This window comes from Ceratotherium simum, chromosome 35 (genome assembly GCF_057802395.1).
Source record: "Ceratotherium simum simum isolate JZ-2026a chromosome 35, ASM5780239v1, whole genome shotgun sequence".
NCBI classification, from domain to species: domain Eukaryota; kingdom Metazoa; phylum Chordata; class Mammalia; order Perissodactyla; family Rhinocerotidae; genus Ceratotherium; species Ceratotherium simum.
In genome coordinates this window covers 13,957,680-13,985,566 of record NC_141934.1, presented here as the reverse complement: position 1 = coordinate 13,985,566, position 27,887 = coordinate 13,957,680, and the positions used below count along the sequence as shown (strand labels likewise).

The window sequence follows — 27,887 nt, the reverse complement described above, 5'->3', positions numbered from 1 at the left end:
GAATACCAGCGAGTATTCTTTTTTTTCCTAAAAAATGATTTTTATTGCTATAATACACAGCAGATACAAAAGGTACCTTTAGCAAATACATAAATCAGCAGTGGTTATGGCATAAACTACTAGTTGAACTTAAGGTTTTGCAAAAAGATGCTACTTTATAAATAACTTAAAACTAAAAATAAGATTATTTGGTTGCTACTAATGCCTAATAATTTATAAAATGAGTGAGTCAGCTTTAAGTCAGGTAAGAGACTTTGCACAGATATCATTCACATTTACAACCTGGGCTCAAACCCTGGCCTCTGACCAAAGATCTGATTACAACTAAATGTTCAAAGGATTAGCCCCTTTCGTGCCCAACATTGCTCTTTCATGGCAGATTTCAGAGTAAGCCGTGGCGCAACAGTACTTCCTCACAGCTACAACTTTGCAATCAGTTTAAGGTCAGACAACTGGGCACTTGTTCCACCAGACGCAGGTAAGTCAGGTGCGCTCATGTCAACACCAGAGGCAGGCAATCAGGAAGGGACGTCAGCAGTGGGCCCCTCAGACCTTCCAGCTGCTCCTTTCGCCCTCGTGTCCGTGGCCTGGAGAACCTTCACAGCATGTTCTATGGGTAGTGTGAGTTACGAGTCCTCAGGATGCAGGCCAGGCCCAGCGGCATGGTGACCACCTGGGCGTGCTGCACTTTTAGTTGACACCAAGGCATTGCCTAGAAGTGTCTGCCAGCTCACCTCCACCAGAGAAAGCACGGTTCTGAGCTTCATCTTTGTCCATCTTTTGGGTAGGTCTGATTCCAAATCTTATCTCTAAAGAGTCAGTTTGAATTTGGTATCCTTTTATGTTTTTAAATTTAAAAAATCGAGCTAAAACATAGATACTTCTGTGTCATCAAAATTCCTGCGGCCCTGGGCGGCATTCATGAGACTTAACTGAAGAGGGACGAGAATGCTCCGTGTAGTCTTTTTGTATTAGGCTACTGGAAACGAATACATTTAGAATATGGACCTATAACAAAATGGCAGTACTAGATGTCAGCTGTACTTCTATGTTTAAAAAAAAATGAAAAACTTCTCCTTGTGGAAAGGGCTGGACTTTGATGGTCACTGAATCTAACCCTTCACTTTCCAGATGAGGAAACTGAGGTCCAGAGAGACTGCAGCCCCATGGTCAGCGCCCTCACTTCCAACTCCAGCTCTCGGTTCAAGACGGGGACTGTCTTGTTACACGGCCCCTGCTCCACCTGTACACCTTAGGAGCTCTGCATGGGCAATAAATAAATAGATGAGGCTAACTGTCTGCAGCGGGTCTCCGTGTAAGAAAGGGTTTTCTACAGAGCGGAGGAGTCGTAGGTGTCGCACGGATGCTGCTCAGTTCTGGCTATTCACAGTTTCAGTGTACTGGAATCACATCTCTTAGTCTAGCACTAAAAAGTGAAGTGGTGCACGCGTAACTGACAAAGTGGGGAAGGAGCTTCCCCAAGGGGCAGATTTGGCAGATGAACTTTCACTACATAGAAAGAATTGAAAGATTAGAAAAAGACATACAAAAGGGAAGGCAGCTGTTCTTTAGACATCTGGAACTGTTCTGCTATCCACTGAGTAACTTGGAAAATATAGAGCTTTTCAAAAATTGTTTATATGACTCTTAAATAAGGTATATTTTCCAGAATGGACGTGCTACAAAAGCAATCAAAAGTGAAAGGCACTTTTCTTCTAAATTGTTGCCTTTAATAATTTCACTAATTCTTATCAACCATTTTTATGGGTCTGCTTATTAAAAATAAAAGATCTATGCTGAAACATCAGAGGATCAGACAAAGTTAACTCCCCTTTGAGAACACCTAACATGTTAGAATATAAAAAAGGTGGCTTCTGGAATCTGATTTCTTTTAATTACCGATACCAGGTGAGTAAAAAGACGCTCGAGACATAATGAACGCCTTCCCAACATGACACCGTCCAGCAGACGTACTAGCAGAGCTGTTCGGGGAGCCTGATTTGGTTTGAATTGGGGCCACTGGCTCTCATGTGGAGCCTGCTCTTAGAACACACCAGAAGGCTACGGGACTCTAGTGGGGCTGCTTACACACATGCGCAGGCACGTGCACACACACATACAGTCTGCCTTTGCCTTTTTCCTGGCCAGTGTGGACAGTGCTATCAGCTCTAGCTCTGGGCCGGGTCATTCTTCAGACTTGTACTCCTGACTCTGCTGCTGCATCCTGGACAGAACACGCTCGTAGAACAGCAGGTACGCACTGGAGGACAGGACCTCCTGCAGGCTAGCCTTGCGGACCGTGTCATCAGAAATCCACAGCCACTGGTTGCTGGTGGAGAGAGGGTTCTTGCCTGAAGGTGGGGATCGGCGGTAAGTCACGAAGTGTCCAGAGTGCATGTCTCCATGGTGGACGACAACTGCCATCAGCCGGAAGAGGTACGTGGAGGAGCTGAACGGAGGAACAAGTGCCAGTGGTTCACAAATATGACGAAGGAGGTTTATAGGCCAAAACAAAAAGGAAAAGAATCCTAGGTGTTCAATGATGGGAACTGATACAATGGCACATTCATACAACTGAACACTATACAACCACTGAAATACAGACCTGTATTAACTGGCACGGTGAGATGTCCACTCTATGAGTATATGTAAATTGTGTGTCTATGATATTGTGTGTATGTACACATACAGTCACAACTTTACAGAGTGGAAGACCTTAAAGATTTTTTTTTTTTGTGAGGAGGACTAGCCCTGAGTTAACATCTGATGCTAACCCTCCTCTTTTTGCTGAGGAAGATTAGCCCTGGGCTAACATCCATGCCCATCTTCCTCTACTTTATATGGGACGCCGCCACAGCGTGGCTTAACAAGTGGTGCATCAGTGCGTGCCCGGGATCCGAACCTGCGAACCCCGGGCTGCCGAAGCAGAGTGTGTGCACTTAACCGCTGCACCACCGGGCTGGCCCCAACCTTAAAGATTTAACTGGTGATCTCTTGGTGGTATCCCAAGAAACTTAAAATTTTCTTTGTTATACTTCATACATACATTCATACATATATTTAAATTTTATAATTCTTATTTTTAAAAAAGCAATTTCCATTCTGGATGAAAACAAATGGGGGAATGTGTAATAGTGAAATTCTACCTTAAAATGAAAGAAAAAAATTAATCTACATTTTTATTCATTTCTGTAGAAAGCTAATTTTGGACACCAAGAGAAACAGCAGCCTACAATGAATGCAGAAGGTGCTTCTAAAGACAGCTCACCTGCAGTCAGGACCCACTGGGAGGGGGAAGGGCACCGGGGTTGGCAGTGTAGGCAGTAAAGATGGGGAGCAGGCGCCATTCATAAACATTTGTGTTTTGGGGCCCCCAGGCTGATTTAGAACTGCAAGAGAAAAAGGCCCGAGGCAATTAAAATTAGCAGTGGCTTTGGGTAAGTAAAACAGGTTTTGATTACCTTGAAATTTAACTCCCTAATAATGCTACAAAGAAAAAACAAATATTTCATTTTGTGTTTTTTTTTTCCCCCAAAGCCCCAGTAGATAGTTGTATGTCATAGTTGCACATCCTTCTAGTTGCTGCACGTGGGACTCGGCCTCAGCATGGCCGGAGAAGCGGTGCGTCAGTGAGCGCCTGGGATCCGAACCTGGGCCGCCAGTAGCGGAGCGCGCGCACTTAACCACTAAGCCACAGGGCCGGCCCAGGAAGACTGCAATTTTAAGCTTTCCTTCTTATATTTTTTCATCTGTAATATAGTTTCTAAAACTATACATTCATGACTATAAAATTTTAACCTTTTTTTTTTTTTGTGAGGAAGATTAGCCCTGAGCTAACATCTGATGCCAATCCTCCTCTTTTTTTTTTTTTGGTGAGGAAGATTGGCCCTGGGCTAACATCCGTGCCCATCTTCCTCTACTTTATATGGGACGCCGCCACAGCATGTCTTGATAAGCAGTGCGTAGGTCCACGCCCAGGATCTGAACCTGTGAACCCCGGGCCACTGAAGCAGAGCGCACACTTAACTGCCACGCCACCAGGCCGGCCCCTAGCCTCTTTTAAGAAATCTTCCTTCTCCCACCCCCAATCCTGCTGTTCTCAAGAATTTAAGCAAACATTGTATGCTCCGCCCTCACCGCATGCGGGCCCAGAAGGTGGGGATGCCAGTGTCATTTCTCTGTGCTGCGGGGTCTGCTGCCCCGGCTCCTTGGGCACACACCTGATTTGGGGGCTGCCGGCCCGTCCTGCAGTTCCAACGCAGGCCCCGGGTTCTCCTTCAGTTTAGGGCCGTGCTGACCAGGCTTGTGTCCAAGGAGGTGATACTTGTAGACGTCCATCATCAGGAATTCGTTAAACTGCACGTGCTCATGCCGCTTCAGGGGCGTGCCGTGGCTGGACCAGCTCAGCCTCTGGAGGTGGATGCACAAGCACTGGGGGAGCTGTGGGGGAGAGGAACCGGAAAGGGCCGAGTGTCAGGAGCCACACAGGGAGGCCTCGAAAGCAAAGCCAACGAGGTGGGTGGTGTGTGCTCACCTTCCCTAGTTTTAACTGTTTAACGAAAGTGGTCCTCTGGCGTTCCACCTTCTCCGCATTCAACGTCCCTTTGGCTTCAATCTGAAATAAAAGAAACATCTCTCTGCAGAAATTCTTGAAACAGGACATCTGTGGAGAGCTGCAGGTCAGGCTGGTGTCAGACCTGTGTTCAACTGGCACTTGACTTCTACCTGTGGAAGGACTCCACTGCCCGGTTATCTGTGAGTTGTTTTCACTGTTGTAGTCATTAAGTGACAGTGACAGTGAAGGCAAGAGAGATGGAGAAGCAACACTGCAACTCTGACACTGGCATGTCATCTACTGTGTTCTGTGTCTTCAAAAGCTCTGTTCCACACGGTTCCTCCTAATTCAGAGGACTCAATTAAATTGCTTAGGGGAGTCAGACAGGCAGTGTAGGTAAGGTGGGAATGGAGGGGACTAGCAAATTGGAGAGGGCATGTCCCATCTCAAGCATGGCATTCAAATTTCTAAATATTTTGTGGATGAAACAAAACTCATTGGGAAAGAGATCTGGTCCCTGGGCTACCAATTTTCTAACAAAGTTAGGTAGAAATGGCTGTGGCTAAAAAGATCCTCTGGGCATAGTCAGAAGAGCTCGGGGCCAATGGTGTAAGAGGCACTGTATCAAGACACATGGGCCAGCTGGGGAGATGACACTTGGGGTTCAAGGCATACCTTCGTACAGTTGTCACATACAACATCCCGCACTGATTCTGATGAGATGAAGTGGTGAAGGCAGTGGTCCAGGGTCAATGGATGACCCTACAGCACGAGAAGAAGAAAATTCATTATTATAATTCAAAGGACAGATATACTGAAACTGTTAACAGATGGCAATGTGAATCCCAGAGCTTTAATTTTGCCTATGTAGGCAATAAAGCTTCACAGACACAACAGGATGTTTCCTGAACAAAGAGGGAGCTCAAAGCACCCTAAACTTGCTATTACAGACAGACTCAAGGGAATGAGGACATAACACTGCAGAAAATTATGGACTTTCACACTGTTTTAGATATCTTTGAATTTGAGATTAACGTGCATTTGTGAATTCAAAAAAGCCAAAATTTCTGCAGCAAGAGAAAAACCGTCCACCCTTTTCTCCTCCCAAATTGGGCCATGGTACCACAGATTAAAACTAACACAGGAGACAGGTTCAACCAACCACCTGCCTGAGTAATGCGTAGTAGCTACACAAAATGCCTCAAAGCCTTTCAGATTTAAATGTGACCAAAACAGAGCCAAGATAAACCACAGATCAGTACATACCCACGTGGCAGCTGGGATACTCAGTGAAAGGCTATCAAAGGTATCAAATCGAACAGGACTCTGAAACAAACAGTGCAGAAAATCCAGAAAGGACTTGGGTTCAATTCAAAGCTTTACAGACGGGAAGATACACACCTATGAACCAATTTAATATTTAGATGCCCAACATTAACATAATGAAACATAACGTACTTACCTAGAAGCAAATTCTATTAAAAACAACTTTGTAAACAGAAGAGGTACAATAACACTAAAGGATAGCTTGGAAAAACTATAAGATAACATACCTGACCCAGAAATTTGGGGATTTTATCCTAAGGAAATAACCATGGACATAACTCAAGGATGTCCACCAACATTATTTATAACAGTAAAATATGAATAGTTGAAATTTCTAGGGAATGACTAAATACATTATATCATGCCCACAGAATGGAATACCACATTAAAAGTAGTGTAGTAGAAGAACGCATGATCATGTGGAAAGATGAACTTGTTACATTATTAATAGCAAAAAAACAGATGATAAAATAGGGCAAGAGTTGCCACCTTTGGTGATGGTAGAGCAGCTAACTCTCCTTGAGATCTCAATGATAAAATGTGGACTAAAACAAAACAAAACTATTTAAATGACTGGAGAGCTACCAAAAGCAGGCAGAAATGGAAAAGAAGTCGATTCTTGCAAAGCAGGAACTGCCTGGGCGAGGTCTGCATGTGTGGCTTTCTGCCTGAGGGTACTCCCCCATCTATGGAGTTCAGTGTTGGGTGGCAAAAAGCAACAGTCTTACAGGATTGAGGTATCAGAGGACAGAGTTCAGGGTGGGTACAGAGGCTGGGGAGATCCAAAAAGGGCATTTCCCTCTTTCCCATCAAGAGGATGCACCCCCAAATCAATGCATCAACCCTGCCCAATCCCGGCTGACCCCTGAGACACACAGACACGGGGACCTGGTGAAAAGCAGCAGCTGGAAGCTGGAAAACCTGAGCAGAGATCTTGCTGCCCAGTGGACAGAGGACAAAGTTTGGAGTTTGAGCCAAATTAACTGCCTGTCAGAACAGAAATCATTATTTTTCAGAGAAATGTAACAGAATCCAAAGTCTCTACTACAATGTTAAATATGCAATAAAAAATACTAGACATACAATACAAAGAAAGAAGAAAATGTGACCCATTTGTGAAGGGAAATGGAGATGCCCTGGATGGTGAAATTAGCACGAGGGCCTTTTATAGGTCTAACTATTATAAATATGCTCAGGACACAAAGGAAGATACAGCCATTTAGTTCTAGCGCAGGACAAATGGAGAATCTCAGCAGAGAAATGGAAACAACAAGGAACCAAATGGAAATTATACAACTAAGAAGAACAGTAACTAAAATGAAAAATTCACCAGAGAAGCAAACAGAGATTGAAGATGGAGAAGAGAAACAGTGAACTTGAAGACAAGTCAACAGAAATTATCTAATTTGAAGGACATGAAGGAAAGAGGTTGAAGAAAAATGAACCAAGCCTCAATGACTTGTGGGACAATATCAAGTAGACTGACAAGTAGAGAATGGGGCATAAAATTTTTTGAAAAAATAATGGCGAAAAAAGTACAAACCTGGTGAAAAACATAAGTGCAGAGATTTAAGAAATTCAGCAAACTTCTAGCAAATACAAAGAAAACCATACCTATGCACAGCAAGGACAAAGTGCTGGAACCCAACAATAAAGAGGAAAATCTTGTACTCAGCCAGAGAAACAAATGACACTCTACATACAGAAGAATGATACAAGTGATGCTAACTTTGCATTAGAAAAAATGGAGGCCAGAAGACAAGAGAACAATGCCTTGAAGTGATGAATTTAAAATAAAGCAAACTAAAACAAAACAACAGCAACACTGTCAACTCAAAATTCTATATCCAGCAAGACAATTCTTTAAAAAAAGGCAAAACAAAAACATTTTCATATAAATAAAACTGAAGTGAATTTGTTGCCAATAGATCTGCAAGATATGTTAAAGGAATCTTCTTAGGCTGAAGGGAAAAAAAATCAAATGGACTTGGGTCTACAGAAAGGACTGAAGAACACTGAAAATGGCAAATACAAAATTTTTTTATTTTAATTTCTTCTAAACACATATAACTGTTTAAAGCAAAAATTATGACAGTATCGTGGGGGTTATAATGTATGTAGATGTAATATATATGACAAACCTAGCACAAAGGATGGGGTAACAGAACTACACTTTTGTAAGGTTCTTATATTTTACACAAAGGAGTACGATATTAACTCTAAACAGACCATAAGTTAAAACTGCATGATGTACTCACACACACAAACAAATGTAAAAAAGTATAGCTAAAAAGCCAACAGAGCAATTATAACAAATACTAAAAAGCATTCAATTAACCCAAAAAAGGGAAGAAAGAAGGAACAGAGGAACAACAAATCTATGAGACAAATAGAAAACAAATGGTAAAACAGCAGACCAAAATCCAACGATATAAAATACTTACATTAAACGTAAATGGACTAAACACGCCAATTAAAAGGCAGATTGTCATGCTGCATAAAAAAGCAAGACCCAATTATATGCTGTCTACAAAAGCCACACTTTAAATACAAAGACAAAGATAAGTCAAAAATAAGAGAACAGAAAGAGATATACCATAGGAACACTAGTTAGATGGAAACTAATCAGACAAAATAGACTTCAAGACAAGAAGTCTTACCAGAGACAGAGTGACATTTTATTATGAGAATATAAGTCAACTCATCATAATTAATATGCGTGTATGTGCTAATAGCAGTCTCAGAAGAAATTCAGCAAAAATAGAACTAAAGAAAGAAAAAGAAACAGGTAAGTTCTAGCAAACATTTAGGGAAAAAACAATACCAATATTAACCAAAGTCCTTCAGGAAACAGAGAAGGACGGCACACTTCCCAGCTTATCTTATGAGGCTAGTGTAATCTTTATCACAAAACCTGACAAAAACATTACAAGAAAACTATAAGACCAATATTCCTCATAAATACAGACACTAGTATCCTTTAGAAAATATTAGCAGATCAAATCCAGTAATAAATAAAAAGAATAATACATCACAATAAAGTAGAGTTTATCCCAGAAACATAAGGCTAGCTTAACATTAGGAAAAATAAAAAAAAAAAGAAAGAAAGAAAAGTCAATCACTGCAATTCACCATATTAACAAAATAAAAGAAAAAATATGATCATCTCATATATGCAAAAAAGCATGACAAAATTCAAGCATGATAAGAACTCTCAGCAAACTGGGAATAGAACTTTCTCAGTGTGACAGAAGGGGCATACTAAAACCCAAAGCTAATATCATAATTAGGAAACACAAAATACTTGCTTCTTAAGATTTGAAACAAGGCAAAGATGTCTGCTATCACCACTCGTATTCATCTTTGTACTGGCGGTCCTAGCCAGGGTAATAAGGCAAGAAAAATAAATAAAAGGCATAAAGATTGGAAATGAAGAAGCAAAACTTTTCTATTCACAGATAACATGATTGTTTACATACAGGAAAATTCTAAAGAATACACAACAAGACTTCTAGAACCAGTAAGTGAATTTTTGTAAGATCCAAGATATAAGGTCAATATACAAACAATAGTATTTCTATATACTAGTGGCAAACCATTGGAAAATAATTTTAGAATTCCATTTACAAAAGCATTTATAGATTAAAAGATATTTAAGATATATCAATGACTTGTAATATATGGACCTTATTTAAAAAAAAGATTCATCATCATTAGTCATCAGGGTAATGCCAATTAAAACCACAATGAGATACCACTTCACACACACTAGGATGGCTAAAACTAAAAAGTCAGATAACAAGTGTTGGTGAGGATGCAGAAAAATTGGAACCCTCATTCACTGCTGATAGAAATGAAAAATGTACAGCCCTTTGGAAAACAATCTGGCAGTTCCTCAAAAGGCTAAATACAGAGTTACCACATGAACTAGCAATTCTATTGTTAGGTACATACCCAAGAGAAATGAAAACATACATCCACACAAAAACTTGCACATAAATGTTCATAGCAGCATTATTCATAACAGCCAAAAATGGAAACAACCCAAATGTCCATCAACTGATGAATGGATAAACAAAATGTGGTATATCCATACAATGGAATATTATTTGGTAATAAGAAAGAAGAGGGATGGCGGGGGGGGGTGATGAAAATATTCTAAAATTGATTGCAGTTAACAGTTGCACAATTCTCTATATTTGTATTGTTGTTGGAAATGTTGGAAATTTTCCATAATAAAAAATTATTTTAAAACCTCAAAAGCAAAAACAAAACAAAACAGAAAACCAGCCCTAGAATCTGCTGTGTATACCATGAGTAGAGACCCAACCTTAGGACTCGAAATCCTGCCAATTCACAATGGATCTGCTGCTCTTGGTGCAGAAGATGCCATCTGAGGATCAACTGACATGTCAGCACTGACCAAAGGGAGCAGTCAGTCCACTAAGTGTACAGAGCCCAGGCAATCACAAACGCCATACAGCAGTGTCCGTCCACACTCTCTAGATCCTTCATGAATCTTAACTTAAAAGAAACATCACCAGAAAATACCAAGTGCTGGTAGCGTATTTACCTGGTGTTCACAGTGTTTGCAGACCATATTACTAGTAAGTCTTCCATGAAAAGGGTGCTGAGACTTCCAGTGATTGGACATAGGATAAGGTGACCCTGGAATATAAAACATCCTTTGATATGCCAACTTGAGCCTTTTGGCACCAACCTCAAAATTCACCCTCCTTTTTAGTATGTGGTAGAAACTCCCTCTTCAGAAAAAAATGTTCCTGAAAAGTAAATTGAAATAGCTTTCCTTATTGACTTCCAAAAAAAAGACAGCCCATTCCCTTCACACAGGAATTTACACAGGTCCTTAAATATGGTTTTTGTACAATGGGCACAGCTACATTTAAGACAGGAACCCGTGTTTAGTAACATCGTTTTACAAACACATGCTTAAAACGTCTGAGATGTCAAAAGAAGAATACCATGGGTGAATATTCCACAAAGTGAGATAAACTTTTGAAATCATCAGAATAAGCAAGCTCCGAAAAACTGGGATTTTCTTTGGATAGGATGGGGGTTAGTGGAATAAACACAGTGTGGTATACTGGTTAGAAACACAGGCTCTAGTGTCAGGCGTCCCTGGGCTCAGTCCTGGCTTTGCTTCTTATTAGCTATGTGACCCAGGAAGTCACTTCATCTCTGCAAGCCTCAGTTTGCGGGAAATGGAGATAATTATTATCCCATTATCCCCACTGCCATCAACTTCATAGAGTTGTTGTGACGCTTAAATGAGATATTATAGTGCCTGGCAGACGGTATGGGCTCTAAAGATAACAGGGTTTTTTGGTTTTTGTTTTCCTGCAGGGGAAGATTTGTCCTACGCTAACATCTTTACCAATCTTCCTCCTTTTTTCTTCCCCCACAAAGCCCCAGTAGATAGTTGTATATAGTTGTAAGTTCTTCTAGTTCTTCTATGTGAGCTGGTGCCACAGCATGGCTACTGACAGACAAGTGGTGTAGGTCCACGCTTGGGAACTGAACCCAGGCTGCCAAAGCGGAGCGTGCCAAACTTTAACTGCTAGGCCACCAGGGCTGGCTCAAGATAACAGTTCTTATTACTACTAATACACAAAGAAATTGATACGTTGTCTTTTTTTTCAGTTTAAGTCTTAAGAAAACAATGATTTCTTTCTAAAGAGGACCGAGATAATTTGCAGTAAAAGTTGGCCAAAGTGGAAATGCTGAGGACATGACAGTTCCAGCTTATTAAGTTCCTCACAGGATCAATCCAAGAAGGTAAAAGGAATCCCTGTTTGAAGTAGAAATAAGTCTGTTTAGAGGAAATTGAGCAGGGCTAGAATGTGAGGGAACAATTCAAGATGGTCACCCAGGCAACAATTTAAAGCTGTTTCCAAAACACAAGTTCCTTTGCAAGTACACATGGTTCAAGCAGGAATGGGTGTCACCAGAAAAACAATTTCTTTTAAAGATAAACCAAGTTATTGTGATATCTCACAAGCGCCCATCTTCCGTGTTACGGCTCAGTGAAAACGAGTACCTCTTGTGCGGCAGGCGATGAGTTTGGGAGTGGTTTCTGACTGTTGCTGCAGGAAGGAGAAAGGAACAGACTGAAAACCCCACTGCCACCCCTTCATCCCCCTCATCCCACTCCTACATCTTACGGTTCCTGTGCTGATCGCACCATTCAAAATCAACTTAAACAAAGGTCTCTACAAGTAGACTTCATTACCCTCTCCCGTGGGTGACTGTACCTATTCCTTCATCAAATGAACAGAAACACATTTCCTCTCTGGAATATTCCCCCCCCCTTATCAATTAACTTTTATCAACCCCCTGACATTTATACTGTTCCAGGAAAATGAGGATTCATTTAGCACTCCTATGGCTCCTTGTTCTTCTGTATGAAACAGAGGGAAAAAGTACATTCTTTCTTCCTCAGAGCCAACACAAATTACCGCAACGCATCATTTTAGAGACCTGACATCCCTAACTCGTCACCAACTGCAAAGTTTGCAGGGTAAGACTCTCCCCCAGCCCCACTCCCACTCCTGATTTTTACTGAATCTTACTTTTGAGTTTAAAGTTGTACAAAGATTTATACTTCTGTTCCTATACCTGTTAAATATGCACAAATCCCATTAAATATTGAAAATATTAATGGTTTACCTCCAGGGAATGCACATCAAACAAATGTGTGACCCGGGGCTGGCGGTCCCGCTCATCCTCCAACGACGAGGTAATGACATGGAATAATTCGTGAGCATCCTGCCAAAGGGCAAAGCATTCTTCAGAGAGGCCCGAGAAGGCAGGGCAGCATCAGAACCACCCCCGTGCAGACCATCAGACAGACCCCTGTGCCTAATGTGGGCAGAGTTTGCTTTCCATCTTCTCAAGGCCCAGCTCATTACACAGAAACAGTTACACCCTAGACATTTTCACAAGAAAGACCCTCAACTGAGAGGCCCAAGGGGAGAGAGGAGGAAAGAAAGTTGGGTGGGTTGCCTCCACACCAGCTGTCCTGAGCCTGTTTTAGCTTTATGGAGATGGCCCTGACCTCCACTGCACCTGACTACTTTGCCTCTTTTCTAATTGCAGTAAAATACACATAAGATGAAATTGACCACTTTAACCAGTTTTAAGTGTCCAGTTCTCTAGCGTTAAGTACACTCACATTGTGTGCAGCCATCAGCACTATCCAGTTCCACAACTTTGCAACTGCCCAAACTGACACTCTGTCCCCATTAAACACTAACTCCCCCTTCCCCCTCCCCCAGCCCCTGGCAACCACCATCTTACTTTCTGTCTTTAAGAATTTGACTACTCTAGGAACCTCATATAAGTGGAATCGTACAGTATTTGTCCTTTCGTGACTGGCTCATTTCACTTAGCATAATGTCTTCAGGGTTCATCCATGATGTAGTGTGTGTCAGAATCTTCTTCCTTCTTAAGGCTGCACACACACACACAGACATATGACATTTTGTTGATCCATTCATCTGTTGTGGACTCAGGTTACTTCTACCTTCTGTCTGTTGCAAACAATGCTGCTGTGAACACGGCTGTACAAACATCTGCTCGAGTTCCTGCTTTCAATTCTTTGGGGTATATATCCAGACGTGGAAGTGCTGCATCAGACGGCGGGGGTGCACTCGTTAAGGATCAGCTCAAATGCCCCTCTCCCAAACGCCAAAGCCACCGCTCCCTCTCTCTCTGATGGTGCTAGGCCTCACACACTCTTGGATTCCACTCTCAGCCTCCCTCCACACGGTCACCAGAGTGATCTTTTAAAAGGCAAATAAGATTACTCTTCCGCTTACTCAACTTCCAACGGCCTTCACTTCCTAGCTGGCCTACAAAGCCTGACATGACCTGGCCCCTGGAGCTCTCTCCCTCACTTACGAGGCCCCAGCCCCCGCCTCTTTGTGCTCCTTGAATGCACCAAGCTGATTCCCATCTCCGGGCCTGGGACCTTCACGCACTCTTCGCCTCAGGAGCTGTGCCCAGATCTCCACACGGTCGCTTCTTTCTCATCCTCCAGGTGTCTGGTGAAACGGCAGCTCCTCAGGGAGACCCGCCCTCACCAACCCTTCCTGACCTAAGCCATTTCAGCAGCAGTCCTGCAGGCTCGACCTCCAAATTATACCCCAAATCCCTGAGGACCCTCCATCTCCCCTGCCTCAACCCCAGCCTGAGCCGTGCCATCCCCGGCCTGGATATCTGCCAACAGCCTCCCAGCTTTCCTCTCTGCCTCCATCTCGCCCCTCTACGGTCCCTCCTATACACAGTGACCAGCACAGTCCTGTTCAAACCTCAATCAGATCAAACCAGCCCCCTGTTCAAAGCCTCTAGTGGCTCCCCACGGCACACGGAGCAGAAGCCCAGCTCCTGCTGTGGCCTCCCATGCCCTGCACAATCTGCTTCCTCCCAAGCTCTGCAACCCCCTCCCCCACTGCTCTCTCTGCCCCTGGCCCGAGCCATGCTGGCCTTTCTGCCATTCCCCAAACACCGCATCCTTATAGCCGTCTCACGGCTTTGTTCCTGTCTGGAACACCCTACACCCAGAGCTTCACAGGCCTCACTTCGTTTAAACTTCAGGCCTCAGCTAAAACCTCAGGTCCCCAGAAGAGCCTGCCCCATTGAAAGGAGTCCCCTGTCACTTCTCTCATCCTGCAGCCCCCACCACAATGTGAGCTCTAAGAGAGCAGGAACCCTGCTGTCATGTTCGCTGCTACAACCCTAGGCCCTCAACAGGGCGTGCCTGAGGCTGCAGTCAATAAATACTTGTTGCATGTATAAATGAATGCCCTCCTAGGCTATGAACAGCGGCAAGAGAGTGATGGAGATTCAAGGAAAATAAGGCAAGGCTCTTGCCCTCGAGGGACTCACAAGCTAGGGTAGATGTGGCAGCCTAGCTATTATCTGGCAGCACAATGCTACAGCCCTGTTACGACCAATGAGCCACGGGAGCCTGAGGGAGGATCAGCTCCTCCTGGGAGGCCTTCACAGACAAGGCATCTGGGCCAACCCTTGAAGCACCAGCAGGGGTTCACCAGGCAGAAAAGTCCCAAGACAGGATGGAGTCAGATCCAAAGCCTATTCAGTCACAGTCAGCCTCACACTTATAACTTGTGTAACGTTACTTGTGTAACTACTTGGCCTTGGAAAAGGAACAGTATCGCAGAAGAGGGTGGAGCTGAAGAGCATGCTCTTTAGTGCCAGACTGGCTTGAATCCTGGCTCTGCCACGTAAACAGCTGTGTGACTTTGGGCAAGTCACTTCACTTCTCTGAACCTCAGTGTCCTCATCTGTAAAGTGAGGATGATAACAGTAACTCCTCACAGGGTTGTTGTGAGGATTACATCAGATAATTCACAAGAAGCAAGCACTTAGCCCAATGCATCCCCCATCGCTCTAGCTTTAGACACTGAAAAGTGGTCAGCAGTGGAAGTCTGCTGGTGACCGACCAGATCACTAATAATGAAGCCATGGACGGGGCTGGCCCCGTGGCCTAGTGGTTAAGTTTGGCACGCTCCACTTCGGCTGCCTGGGTTCGCAGGTTTGGATCCAGGCACAGACCTACACCACTCATCAGCTAGGCTGTGGTGGCAAACCACATACAAAAATAGATGGACTGGTGCAGATGTTAGCTCAGGGAGAATCCTCCTCACACACACAAAAAATGAGGACGTGGACACTGCCTCACGCTAGAGGCTCCAGGTGCCTTCAAAGAGGGAGACCAACAGACAGACGTGCTCATCTCTTCTCCATGCACACTATAGCACTACATGACTGCTCGGGGATGAAGATGTTAGGAACACTTCCAGGGAGTAACTGGGACTTAAGTGGGTCCTTGACAGAAGGGAAGGACTTAAAAAAGGTATCTGATGTCCTTAAGGACTAAATCTCAGTCACTCTCTCAGTTCAGAGAAATGTCACATGCAGCTAAATAATTCCAGTTACCAGAGAAGGATTAAAAAAGTATTTTCTAAAAGGAAAACATTTAAACATAAATGGATTAATCGAGAGGCATTTTAAGACAGTATAGATATCATCAACATCATGTTTAAAAAGTAATACAAACACGGCTCTAGATTAAAGTGGAAACGAGAGAATCTTTAAGATAAGAAGAGGTGGAAAGCCTTCCCACCTCACTTTCCCAGAGCTTTTAAATGCGTCTCACTCAGCCGCACAGTTCTGGGAGCCCAAGGGCTGTCTGCCATTTCTCTGACCCAGTGTCTGGATGGTGGAGGCAGAGCCAACCAACACAAAGCCGGACAGGGCCCTCCTGGAAATGCGGCCGGGATGCACCAGGACACACTGGAAGCTAAGTTTTCTGTCCCTAGAACTTCACTCTCTCAGCCTCAGCCTCAGCCCTGACGGTAACAGCGGTCTGGGGAGGAGGAAGGTGCCAGCACCAAAGAAGACAGTGAGGCTGCAGTTGTGGGAAAGGGGGGTGGGAGGGGCTGGAATAAGTCCCTGGGGTTGCCTATGACAGACGCTAGAGGTTTGGGGCCACTTTAAGCCAGCCTCTGAAGACTGATTTTTTTTTAAAAATGAAGGTATAGTTCAAAAAAGGGTGTCACCTGAATCTCTGAGCCTCTAAGGTGAAGCCACCTGCCTCTCTCTAAAGGACCCAGATGTTCCTATCGTCCACTGAAATGCAAAGTCACTCAAGAACTAAAAAGATTTTCCCTCTTTGGCAACCGTGTGTTTATGCCCAACCTTCCATCTCCTCTGATCATGAGAGCAGGAATAACGTTCACGATCTGCTCCCAGAACACTGAGGCTGTCTGAAACGTCATGGAAATGTACACTCAGGCCAGGCAACTGCAAGGGCAACCCGGCGTTTACTCTTCCCGCTGTGGCAATGCAGCCGTTCTTTAGCCAGCGCTGCCAGCTCAGGCCCCAACTCATCAGGGGGAAGGATTCTCCAAGCCAGCCTGCTTTGAATGCTGTGCTCACCTGTTCTTCAAATGAAGAGATCTGCCACCTGTACATTCTTAAGACATCCAACAAGCAGCTTGCATCCAAGACCTCATCCTCAGTAACTTCTTGGCAGGATAAAGCTGGAAACAAAAAAGCCAACACCATTATTAACAGCAGTATAACAACTAACCAGCAGATCTGCACAGCACAACATAGAAAGCAAAGCAAAAAATTTAAGGACTGTAAAATCCACCTTGAATTACATCTCTTCCAACATTCTTCTTGGTAGCCTTACCCAATGCTGAGTACGCTAGTAGGCAACTCGTGTTTGTTAAATGAATGTAATTTTTCATGAGGCTACAGCAGTTAAACAAAGTAATTGATTTTCAAATATTTGAATTACCATCATCAATATAAATTTATTGTTGCAAGATTCTTATTGAATAAAATGACTTTAACTCACAACTCTCGGGGGTGGGAGGGCCCTTAAACACTCATCTAGGCCAACCCCACACCCAGTGCTTAAGTCCCCTCCACAGGACTCTTTCCACGGCCATAAGGCCTTCGCTTGTATTTGTTTGCATCTGAGTTTCTAATTATCACAGCGAAGCATCAAGCTGGATGTGGCAGCCTGAATGGGTCTGCTGAGTGGTTTAGTTTTCAGTCATAAGTAGAATCGAGCCTAATAAACAAAAATAAAACTTTGATGGGCTTATGAATTTATATTATAATTACATCTAGATCAGAAGTTGGCAACCTTTTTCTGTAAAAGGTCAGACAGGAAAAATTTTAGGCTTTGTGGGTCTCGGAAGCAACTACTCAACTCTGCCAGTGTAGCACAAAAACACCCACAGACAATACATAAATAAGTGGGCATGGTCACGTTTCAATAAAACTTTATTTACAAAAACAGGTGGTGGGCCAGATTTGGCCCAGGGGCCATAGCTTGCTGAGTCCTGATCTTGACCATCCTGTTTCTATAGTACATTATTATGGACCAGTATACTACACTGGACCAGTACCACTAGAGTGTGGGAGATAAAAATAGAGGGCCTGCCATCTCAGTGCAGTTTCTGCAAGTTCAATAAACTAAGCCAGCCTGTTTCTTCACTTTGATTTGCAGCCAGTGAACTTGAGAGATTCCTGAATACTTCAGACTCTGACCCTGGAGGTTCTGAACACTGCCACCCCCACCCCTGTCTGAACGTGGGTGGTAACTCTGAGTGGTGACCCGTGGAGAAGCAGCAGCCCTGGCAGCCAGTGCTATGAAGTCCCAAGGCTCGTCCTACCAGTGCAAATATACCCTGAGGTCAGACATTTACCCTCCAGAACAAAGGGAGCCCATAGGAAAGGAACAGTACCTTCCTTCTTCCTCCTGTGCCCCTCAGGCAGCCCTTCTGTTCACTTTTTCCCTCTCAAGGGAAATGTCCCCTTTAGCCCAATTTGGCCTAAAATGCTGTGGGGCAACTTGGCAATGTCTAGTAATTTTCATATCCTACAACCCAGCAATGTGACTTTGTCAGGATCTACCCCTACGTGCCTGTTTATCACAACACGGCCCTGGAAGCAAACAGCTAGATAAACTGGGGTGTCTCGATACTATGGATACTGCACAACTGTAAAAGGGAAGGAGGTTTGCAAATCACATATCTGATAAGGGACTGATATCCAGAACACAGAAAGAACTCAACTCAACAACAACAAAAATACAGACAACCCAATTCAAAAATGGACAAAGGACTTGAACAGACATTTCTCAAAAAAGAGACATACAAATGGCCAATAAACACATGGAAAGATGCTTAATATCACTAATCATTAGGGAAATGCTAAGTAAAACCACAATTAGATATCACTTCACACCTATTAGGATGGTTATCATCAAGAAGACAATAAGTGGGACTGGCCTGGTGGCTTAGCGGTTAAGTGCGCGCTCTCCGCTCCTGGCGGCCCGGATTCGGATCCCGGGCACGCACAGATGCACCACTTCTCCAGCCATGCTGAGGCCACGTCCCACATACAGCAACTAGAAGGATGTGCAACTATGACATACAACTATCTACTGGGGCTTTGGGGAGAAAAAGGAGGAGGATTGGTAATACGTTAGCTCAGAGCCGGTCTTCCTCAGAAAAAAGAGGAGGATTAGCATGGATGTTAGCTCAGGGCTGATCTTCCTCACACACACAAAAAAAAGAAGACGACAATAAGTGTGGTGAGGACATGGAAAACTGGAACCCTTGTGCATTGCTGGTGGGAATGGAAAATGGTGCAGCCACTATGGAAAACAGTCTAGCAGTTCCTCAAAAAATTAAACAGAATTACCATTTGATCCAGCAATTCCATAGTATTTGGAATTGAAGTAAACAGTCAAATTCATAGAGACAAAGTAGAATAGTGGTTCCCAAGAGCTGGGGGCAGCAGAGAGTGAGGAGCTGTTGTTTAATGGGTACAGAGTCCTAATATGGGATGATGAAAACGTTCTGGAGATGAAGAGTGGTTATGGTTGCACAACAAAGTGAATGTACTTAAAGCTACAGAACTATATACTTAAAAACGGTTAAGATGGTAAATTTTATGTTGTGAATATTTTACCACAATTTTTAAAAATGGGCAAAGGATATGAGCAAGCAATTCTCAGAAGACAAAATCCATAAGACCAATACTCACAAAAAGAAAAAAGAAGGGAGGTAGAGCTACATGTACTGACATGGACATTTCTCCAATGCATTGTTTTTAATTTGGTTAGGAAAAAACATATGCAATATATCATTTCTATGGGTACTTAGAAACATATTTAAAGGCACAGACAATGGTCTGGAAGGATACAGTTATATTTTACTTTCAGGAAGGAAGGAAGGGAGCGGGCTTGGAGTGGTGATAAAGGGGACTTCGGCCTTATCTGTAATGCTTTAATTTTTTACAAGGAGAATTTATTCATGCATTACTTGTATAATTAAAAATTACTTCTGAAAACCAAAATAAAAGCCATTGAAAAGCAGAAGCAGAGAAGAGAGCGGAGAGATGAGGTGCAGCTGCCCAGGACCGCTCTGGTTCCCAGCACCGGGTCACACGTGTGGAAAGAGAGGGGGGTGCTGGGGTCACAGTTAGGACAACCCCGAAACCTGCATTACAGCACCCGTGGGGACATAGCTTCTCACACTGTCTCTGGAATAACATTTTTTTGAACAGGGTAGTAAAAGAAATTATTTTCAGGGGCTGGCCCGGTGGCGCAAGCGGTTAAGTGCGCGCACTCCACTGCAGCAGCCCAGGGTTTGCCGGTTCGGATCCCGGGCGCGCACCGATGTACCGTTTGTCAAGCCATGCTGTGGCGGCGTCCCATATAAAGTGGAGGAAGATGGGCGCGGATGTCAGCCCAGGGCCAGTCTCCCTCAGCAAAAAGAGGAGGATTGGCAGATGTTAGCTCAGGGCCGATCTTCCTCACACACACAAAAAAAGAAATTATTTTCAAATTGCCTCTTACACAGAAGAGCAGAACTTGCTTCATAAAGATTTCTGTCAAGCTGAGGTTGCATGGGAAAATATGTCAGTGAAGCAATAATTAGCTGAGTGCTTTTTAAATCCCATTTTTTTCTGACTGTGAGAGTGATATATGATTCTTGTTGAAAGTTTCAGAAGTACAGCTTTGTTTTTTAAGGTTTTTAAACCATCAACTGCACAACACCAAAATGGCCACTGCTAACATTTTGGTCTTTTTCTGTCCAGCCTTTATCTGTGGAAGTTTTTGCTTAGCTGAAGTCAAATTACATCATATTTCATATCCTGCTCTTTTAAACTTAATATTATAGCCTACACCCTCTCCCAAATTAAAAAAACAAAAAACACTTGATAAAGATGATTCTTAATGGCTGTATAATACTCCATCGATTGCTTAACCATCCTACTGTTGAAAACCACATTCTTCCTTTTTTTCCCCATTATAACTAGGTGTTGGAGATCTTTGTGCATAGAACAGCATTTCCCAAATCGTGTTCTGTGGAATGTCCCAGGGGTGTTAACAGATGTTGTGGGGGGAAAAAATAGTTCTACAGTCAAAAAAGGTAGTTTAAAAGTGAAGTTAGATGGGTGACTTCTTAAAAGCTTTACCAAGCCCACGTATATTGTGACTCCCCAAGCTCGAGGGCTTGTGTTCACCCCTTTTCAACCTTGTTTGCTCTTAGGACTCCCTTTCAGGCTAATGTAAATCATGGTCCACAGAATTACTATGTCGAATGGTACTGGGTATCTTGCAAGCTATTACTGTGTAGTTCCAAACTGCTTTCCAGAAAGCTGCCCTGAGTTACACCACCACCAGTGTGTATGAACACGCCATCCAACAGCTGGTCAGGACTGTGGATTTGTCTTTCAATCTTTGCTGACAGGCAAAAAAATGGCACCTTACAATTCTGTTATTTATATCTCTTTGACGATGGCCAAGGTAAATATCCACGAGTTTCTTAGATACACTTTGTATCTAAATACAATTTGTATTATTTCTCTTTGCAAATTGTCTTATTTCCCCGGCTAAGATACTTTTTTTTTAAACTTCAATGTTTCTGAAGCCAGAGCACTTCCTACATTGAAAACTACCTGTATGTACCTATTGGGTGCTGAGTGTTTTCCCTGATGATCTTTCTCTGCACAAAGGCTGGCAGCCCTCCGCCTGCCACCTGGCTGCTGCTTTGAAAGCACACAATCCCCGGCCAGATACCTTTCAGGAGCCGCAGCAGTGTTAAGGACAAAGACTGGCGCGCGGGGGGCTCCGCCTCGTCCCTGGCGTACTGCGCGGTGAACTCTTCCAGCCACGTGATGAAGGCGGGGCAGGCAGACAAGCCCTGCAGCAAGGAGTTCATGAAGCAGGTGTTCCCCAGGTTGACGAGGCCAGGCACGAGCCCTGTGGGGGGAGAAGGGAACAGCACGCCACATCGGACCAACTCTTTTTTCTCTCCCACTCAGGACCAGAGCTGCCGCACTGTGGCCTTCAACTGGAAATTCCAATCTGAAAAAGTCCCTATCCACAGAGACCCAGGGGCCAGGCGTTCTGGCCGCGCCGAGGCCTGGTCCTAATACTGCCCTTTGGGAGACTGTAAGCGACAGAAGGACAGGTCCCTGTCGTGTGCTACTGTTGAAACCCACCATGGTGTCTGGCACCGCTTGGTTGATATCAAATATACAAAGACACTTAGTAACATCTCTCTCTTTCTCTCTCTCTCCTTTGATAAGAAAGCAACGTTTCTCAGAACAGAAGAAAACAATTGTTCTGTTGTTCCCCCCAGGACAATGATCTTGTTCTTATAATCAGTGAAGACACCACTACAGCAATTCTGATCAGTCTTTCTGCGAAGAGGTCAACAAAACCGGTCATACTTCTCTCTTTGGCTGAAATTTTTTTTTTTAAAAAAAGCTTTTTATTATTAAAGTTCTCGAACATGCACAAAAGAAGAGAGGATATATAATGAACCCCAACCATAACCAGCCCAAGATTTAACAAGGATAAACATTTTCCTATTATCTATCCCTTTTTTGTTTGTTTTTGCTGAATTTTAATCAGTATGAGTAACATTTACAAAAGGGGACATTTAAAAAAAGAAGGAAATAGATTTTTGTATTAAAGAAACTAACTTGAAACTTTTACTAGTGACTAGCAGCTAGTCAGTGAAACCACAGATCATCACACAATTAGCCAGTTGTACTACTGAAAATCACAAGGGCCACATTAATGAGAACACTCAGACAATTAAGCCACTCCAAATTTTTCATTACAAAGCACGTCTCAAACTCAAGACTTTAGAGGGGTAAAATATAAGTCTTTTTTACTGCAGAGTATAAAATAATGAATCATTGAATTACCTTCTGTTTAAAAGAAAGTACTGTTCACAAATTGAAGATACAAAAGAACAAAAAAAGCCCTCTCCTTTTAGTATTGTTTTCGGATAATAAGGGTTTGGGTCAAGTCTCCAGACCATGAAACAATGGCCTCATTCTTACCTTTTCTACGCTTCTTTCTTTCTGTAATGGGACCCCAAATAACATATATTCCTGCTGCCACAGCAGCGGCAATGCCACCTATAACACCCCAGTTCTTCATGACTTTGTATCTAAAAAAGAAAATAAGTTTACTGTCTTCCCTCATCACAAACACACTATGTGTATATACAGATATAGGTACAGAGAAATAACATTTTGTCAAAATAACCCACTGGCCCACCACAGACCTAACTTTCAAGTTAAAGTAATACACAGTATAGGCTATCTTGAAAATCAGCACATTTAGACACTAGGATTGAAAACCTAAGTCAGGGCACAGCCTTCCAAAAGTCCTATCACACTCAGAGGGGAAGCCAAGGTCTTCCTCCTACTCTGCCTCTCACTCCGCTGCCACCCTGGTCGCCACCCCAGCCATGCTCCCACCTCAGGGCCTTTGCACTGCTGCTCCCTCTGCCTGGAATGCTCTTCCCTCAGATCACTGCTTGGCTTACCTCACCTCCAGTCTCACTAAGGCCTACCCTGAACAGACTATTAGAACCTGCACTTCTCGTCCCTTTGACCCCGTTCTGCTTTTTCTCTTTACCATAGCACCTACTACCTTTTAACAGAACACCCACTTATTCACTACATTTGTTGTCTGTCTCCCTCCACTGGAATGTAAAGTCCCCAAGGGCAGGGATCTTTGTCTGTTTCACTCAATGACATATGCAAGTGTCTAGGTCATGCCTGGCACACAGTACATTCTCAATAATATTTACTGGATGATTGGGTACTGGAGAAAACAGATAAAAATGGATTTCTCTTTCAGCTTATTAAATGGGGAGGGGGCATACAATAGTATAAAAGATCTAAATATTTATTAAAGATTTCTTAATTTTAGGCTTGACTTGAACACTGAAGTTATTGTTTTACTACAATGAAGAAATTTCACTAGCTATTTATTTATTTATTTTATTATTATTTTTTGTGTGTGTGAGGAAGATCAGCCCTGAGCTAACATCCATGCTAATCCTCCTCTTTTTGCTGAGGAAGACCGGCTCTGAGCTAACATCTATTGTCAATCCTCCTCCTTTTTTTTTCCCCCCAAAGCCCCAGTAGATAGTTATATGTCATAGTTGCACATCCTTCTAGTTGCTGTATGTGGGACGCGGCCTCAGCATGGCGGGAGAAGTGGTGAGTCGGTGCGCACCTGGGATCCGAACCCGGGCCACCAGCAGCGGAGCACGCGCACTTAACCGCTAAGGCACAGGGCTGGCCCTCATTAGCTATTTAAAACACCATTTTTATACAAATTTCTGTATTTCCACCAATAAGGCAAACAATGTATGTGTGTGTATATATATGTGCAATATATACCTGTACATATGTGTTAGATATGTGTGTGTGTGTAATATACTGTTATCCCAATGTTTGGATCATGTGAATATTATTTTGATCTCAGCTCAGTCAACACTAACTCAGTGAAGAGTCACTGGTAATACTAGTACTAGTAACTCTGTCTACAACAACCAACATTCCCCTAAAGTCATAACTGATATGATTCATAATTGATAACTGAATTCCAAACAAATCTTTGTTCTCCCAAGACAGAGTCAATAGACTGTGTAACTGCATTAATCTGGTTCAATTCTGGCTCTGCTATCCCCTAGGGCATCAGTTCACCTGCTAAGCCTCAGATTTCCCATCTGTGCAATGGGGACGATCACGGGACCTATGCCACAGAGTTGTGAGGATTAAATAAGCGCTGATGCATAGGGTGCATAGTAAGAGCTTAATAAGTGATAGCTGTTATGATTATTAAGTATTATCATCTCAGTTTCATTCATGAAAGTTATTCTGAAGTTTCTTAATGCATCATTGTGCTGACTTTTACGTAACAGGTGTATTCACGAAGGTGCCTGGAAAGGTTAAAAAGGACCATCATTGAAATTATAAAGCACTTTACAAGTGTTTTAAAACCCCCTAACCAAACACTGACATTTAAGGGTGCATACTCTATGCCAGGCACTGTGATCATCTTTTCTCATCCTCAAAACAATCCCACAAAGAAAGGTTCTACTATCATCTCCATTTTTATAGATGAGGAAACTAAGAGACGCAGCTAACTTGGTCAGCGTGAGTGAGGCAACGTGGATCTGAATTCATCCTGGTGGGGCTACCAAGTCGGTGCTTAAAACTACAGAGCTCACGAGGGAAACTGAAGGACAGAGTGTGGAAGGGACGGGAGAGAGGACTGACCCAGGTCCTCGGCAGGGCACGCACAAAAAACCCAGGGGCAAGTGGTGACTCTGGAAACCCCATTCCTCTGCACAACGACAACACAAAGAGAGTAGTGGGGCCTGGGGAGAAAGATCCAGCTGCTCCCCCAGCTCTGCTAGCAGGTCAGCTGTAGGACCACCGACAGGCCGTCTCCAGGCCTGTTTCCTGCCTACAGAATGGGGCACTGGACAGGATAGCACTGAGGGTGCCCAGCCCTGAGATCATAAGCTCTTCAGGCCTGCTCCAGTTCCAGAGGAAGGAGGCCGACCTGGGCAACAGGTCTCAGGCATTTAGGGTCAGTAATGGGGGCGCAGTGCTCAGCTCTGAAGCCTGGATGAGAGAAGGGAGATAGAGGCCCAGAAAGGATGGGGGACCCATACTGTTGAGGGTCCTCGCAGGAATAAGTGACTTTAACAGGACTGGAGGCCTTAACAGATTAAGGAGTCCTGATTGGTCTGGGGACCCTCGCAAGATAAGGAGTCACTAATAAGATGGGGGACCCATACAGGACAAAGCATCCCTAGAGGGGGGAGCCTGACAGGCACAGGGGTCCTCACAAAGGGGCGGGGGCAGCAGATCCCGGGCACTTTACAGGATTGTGGGAACCACGGCAGGACTGGGGAGCTTGGCAAGGCTGGGGAACCCGGGCAGGCCAGGAGCAGACACGACTGGGGAGTCCAGAAGGACTGGGGTGTCCTGGAAAGATTACGGGGTCCTGGGAGGCCTGCGAAGCACTGAGAGGTCCAAAGGGCACTGACAGAATTCGGGGCGTTGACAAGCCTCCCTGGAGGTTCTGGGGACAATGACAGGATTGGAGGAGGCACTGGCAGGCGGGGAGGGGGGCACTGATAGAATTTGGGGCGCTACAGAATCGGGGGGCGCACACACAACTGGCGTTGCCGAGGACCCGGAGGCCCCAGGGGCCCGTCGCCCCTCCCGCCCCAGGGCCTGGGCCTCCATCCCTGCCGGACGCAGAAGGCTCCAGAACGCTCCCTCGGGCCCGGGGGTGAGAAGCGGCCACAGGCCCAGGCCGGGCTCCCGGCCTCCCCGCCGCCCCGCCCCCGGCTCACCTGACGGCCGCCCCGGTCCGCAGGAAGCGCTGGAGGGCCCTGTCGGCAGCGGTCATCGCCGCCTCGGCCCGGGAGCTCAGCATCGCTGCCCCGCGGGAAGCCGCCGCCGCCCCGCCGCCGCCGCCCCGCCGCCGCCGCCGCCCACAGACCGGGGGCTCCCCAGGCTCCGAGGACGCGGAACCCGCGGCCGAAGTCCCAGCTCCTCGAGGGAAAGTAGGCCAAGGACGGGCTGCCGGGAGGACCGGAAGCTGCCGCCGCCGGAGCGCAAGAGCCGCCGGACCACATCCGTGTTATCCTTTTTTCCCCTTAGCAACCGGCGCAGGCGTCGGTTGCTAAGGGAGGCCCTGTGGCCTGGGGCTGCTTCGTTTTCAGGTTTCGCCAGGGCTCCGTTCCTAGAACAGATATCCCACTTCCAGGAGGGACTCTGTGTCATTTTAATTTTTCAATGGGAAGAGGGCAGCCCCCGCCCGAAAGCGGTATCAGGCCTGGGCCACTATTAGTTATTATTGTCGTCAGAGTGGAAATAGGTCGCGGAGGAAGGGCCTTTAATGAGCGTGTGGTCCATCGCTGACGCCATCAATAGAGAAACTGAGGCCTTGAATAATAACAGCCACCAAACTTATTGTTTACTTAGGTGCATTGCTACCTACGTCACATGCCTTATTCACAATCTACACACCAACCCTAACATTACTCACGTTTTATATCCCAGGAAACCCAAGAAGTTTAAAGAAGTAATAAGTCTTTTGACACAGCTTGTAAGTGGTGGAAACAAGATTGGCAGTCAAGATTGTGTGTCTCCAGAATAGTGCTGTCCAATAAAAATATAAGGAGAGGGGCTGGCCCATGGCTTAGCGGTTAAGTGCTCACACCCTGCTACTGGCGGCCCTGGTCTGATCTGGGCGCCCATTGCCACACCTCTTCTCCGGCCACGCTGAGGCTGCGTCCAACATACAGCAACTAGAAGGATGTGTAACTATGACATACAACCATGTACTGGGCTTTGGGGAGAAAAAGGGGAAAAAAAGGAGGAGGATTGGCAATAGATGTTAGCTCAGGGCTGGTCTTCCTCAGCAAAAAGAGGAGGATTGGCATGGATGTTAGCTCAGGGCTGATCTTCCTCACACACACAGAAAGAAAAAAAAAAAAAAAAAATATATATATATATATATATATATATATATATATATAAGGAGAGTCAATTTAAAATTGTCTAGCAGCCACATTAAAGTAAAAAACAACAGAGGAAGTCAATTTTAACAATATCTTTTGCTTGATCCAATATATCCAAACTGTTGTCATTTCTAGGTAAAAATTATTAATGAGATTTCTTTTTGTGTAACTACATCACAGTTTGAACCAGCCACTTTCATGTCCTCAATAGCTACATGTGGCCTGTGGCTACTGTATTGGACGGCACAGCTTATAGAGCATTAGAGCCAGAGAGAATTTGCCCTCTGTTTTAATTACTTTCCCCAAATCCAGAGCAAGTAATTGCAACTGCTTTAGTAAAGAAATCAATGCTTTCACTCAGCAGTTCTCAAAGTTTTAGATTTTGGTTTATTGAGAGCTTTTATTTATGTGGGTTATATCAAACTATATTTATGCTACTAGAAATTAAAATTGAGAAATAATTTTTGGGTTTTTTAAAGTTGAGGTGTAATTTATACAGTAAAATTCACCCATTTTTTGTGTACAGTTCTTTGAGTTTTGGCAAATGCATAGTCATGTAACCACTACTACAA

The 27,887-nt window shown here is 44.2% G+C and overlaps 1 protein-coding gene across 1 annotated transcript; it reads right to left on the bottom strand.

Annotated features, from left to right (window-relative positions):
- On the bottom strand, nucleotides 1–26,285 carry USP30 (ubiquitin specific peptidase 30). Its single transcript, XM_004429871.2, has 13 exons — nucleotides 26,143–26,285; nucleotides 22,814–22,923; nucleotides 21,537–21,719; nucleotides 16,865–16,968; nucleotides 12,569–12,667; nucleotides 11,940–11,985; nucleotides 10,455–10,549; nucleotides 5,822–5,881; nucleotides 5,231–5,317; nucleotides 4,535–4,615; nucleotides 4,221–4,440; nucleotides 3,269–3,389; nucleotides 1–2,449 (listed from the first exon to the last, which is right to left on the bottom strand). Exons 1-13 carry the CDS (start codon nucleotides 26,223–26,225, stop codon nucleotides 2,185–2,187), a joined length of 1,554 nt encoding a protein of 517 aa, XP_004429928.1. The 5' UTR covers nucleotides 26,226–26,285; the 3' UTR covers nucleotides 1–2,184.
- Between the last annotated feature and the right edge of the window lie 1,602 nt (nucleotides 26,286–27,887).

Coding starts and splice junctions, on each gene's coding strand:
- USP30 (XM_004429871.2), bottom strand. CDS start 26,225: ATGCTGAGCTCCCGGGCCGAGGCGGCGATGACCGCTGCCGACAGGGCC. Junction 11,986..12,568: donor TTGATGTGCATTCCCTGGAG/GTAAACCATTAA, acceptor TCCTTCCTGCAG/CAACAGTCAGAAACCACTCC. Junction 2,450..3,268: donor CCAGTGGGTCCTGACTGCAG/GTGAGCTGTCTT, acceptor TCCTCCGTTCAG/CTCCTCCACGTACCTCTTCC.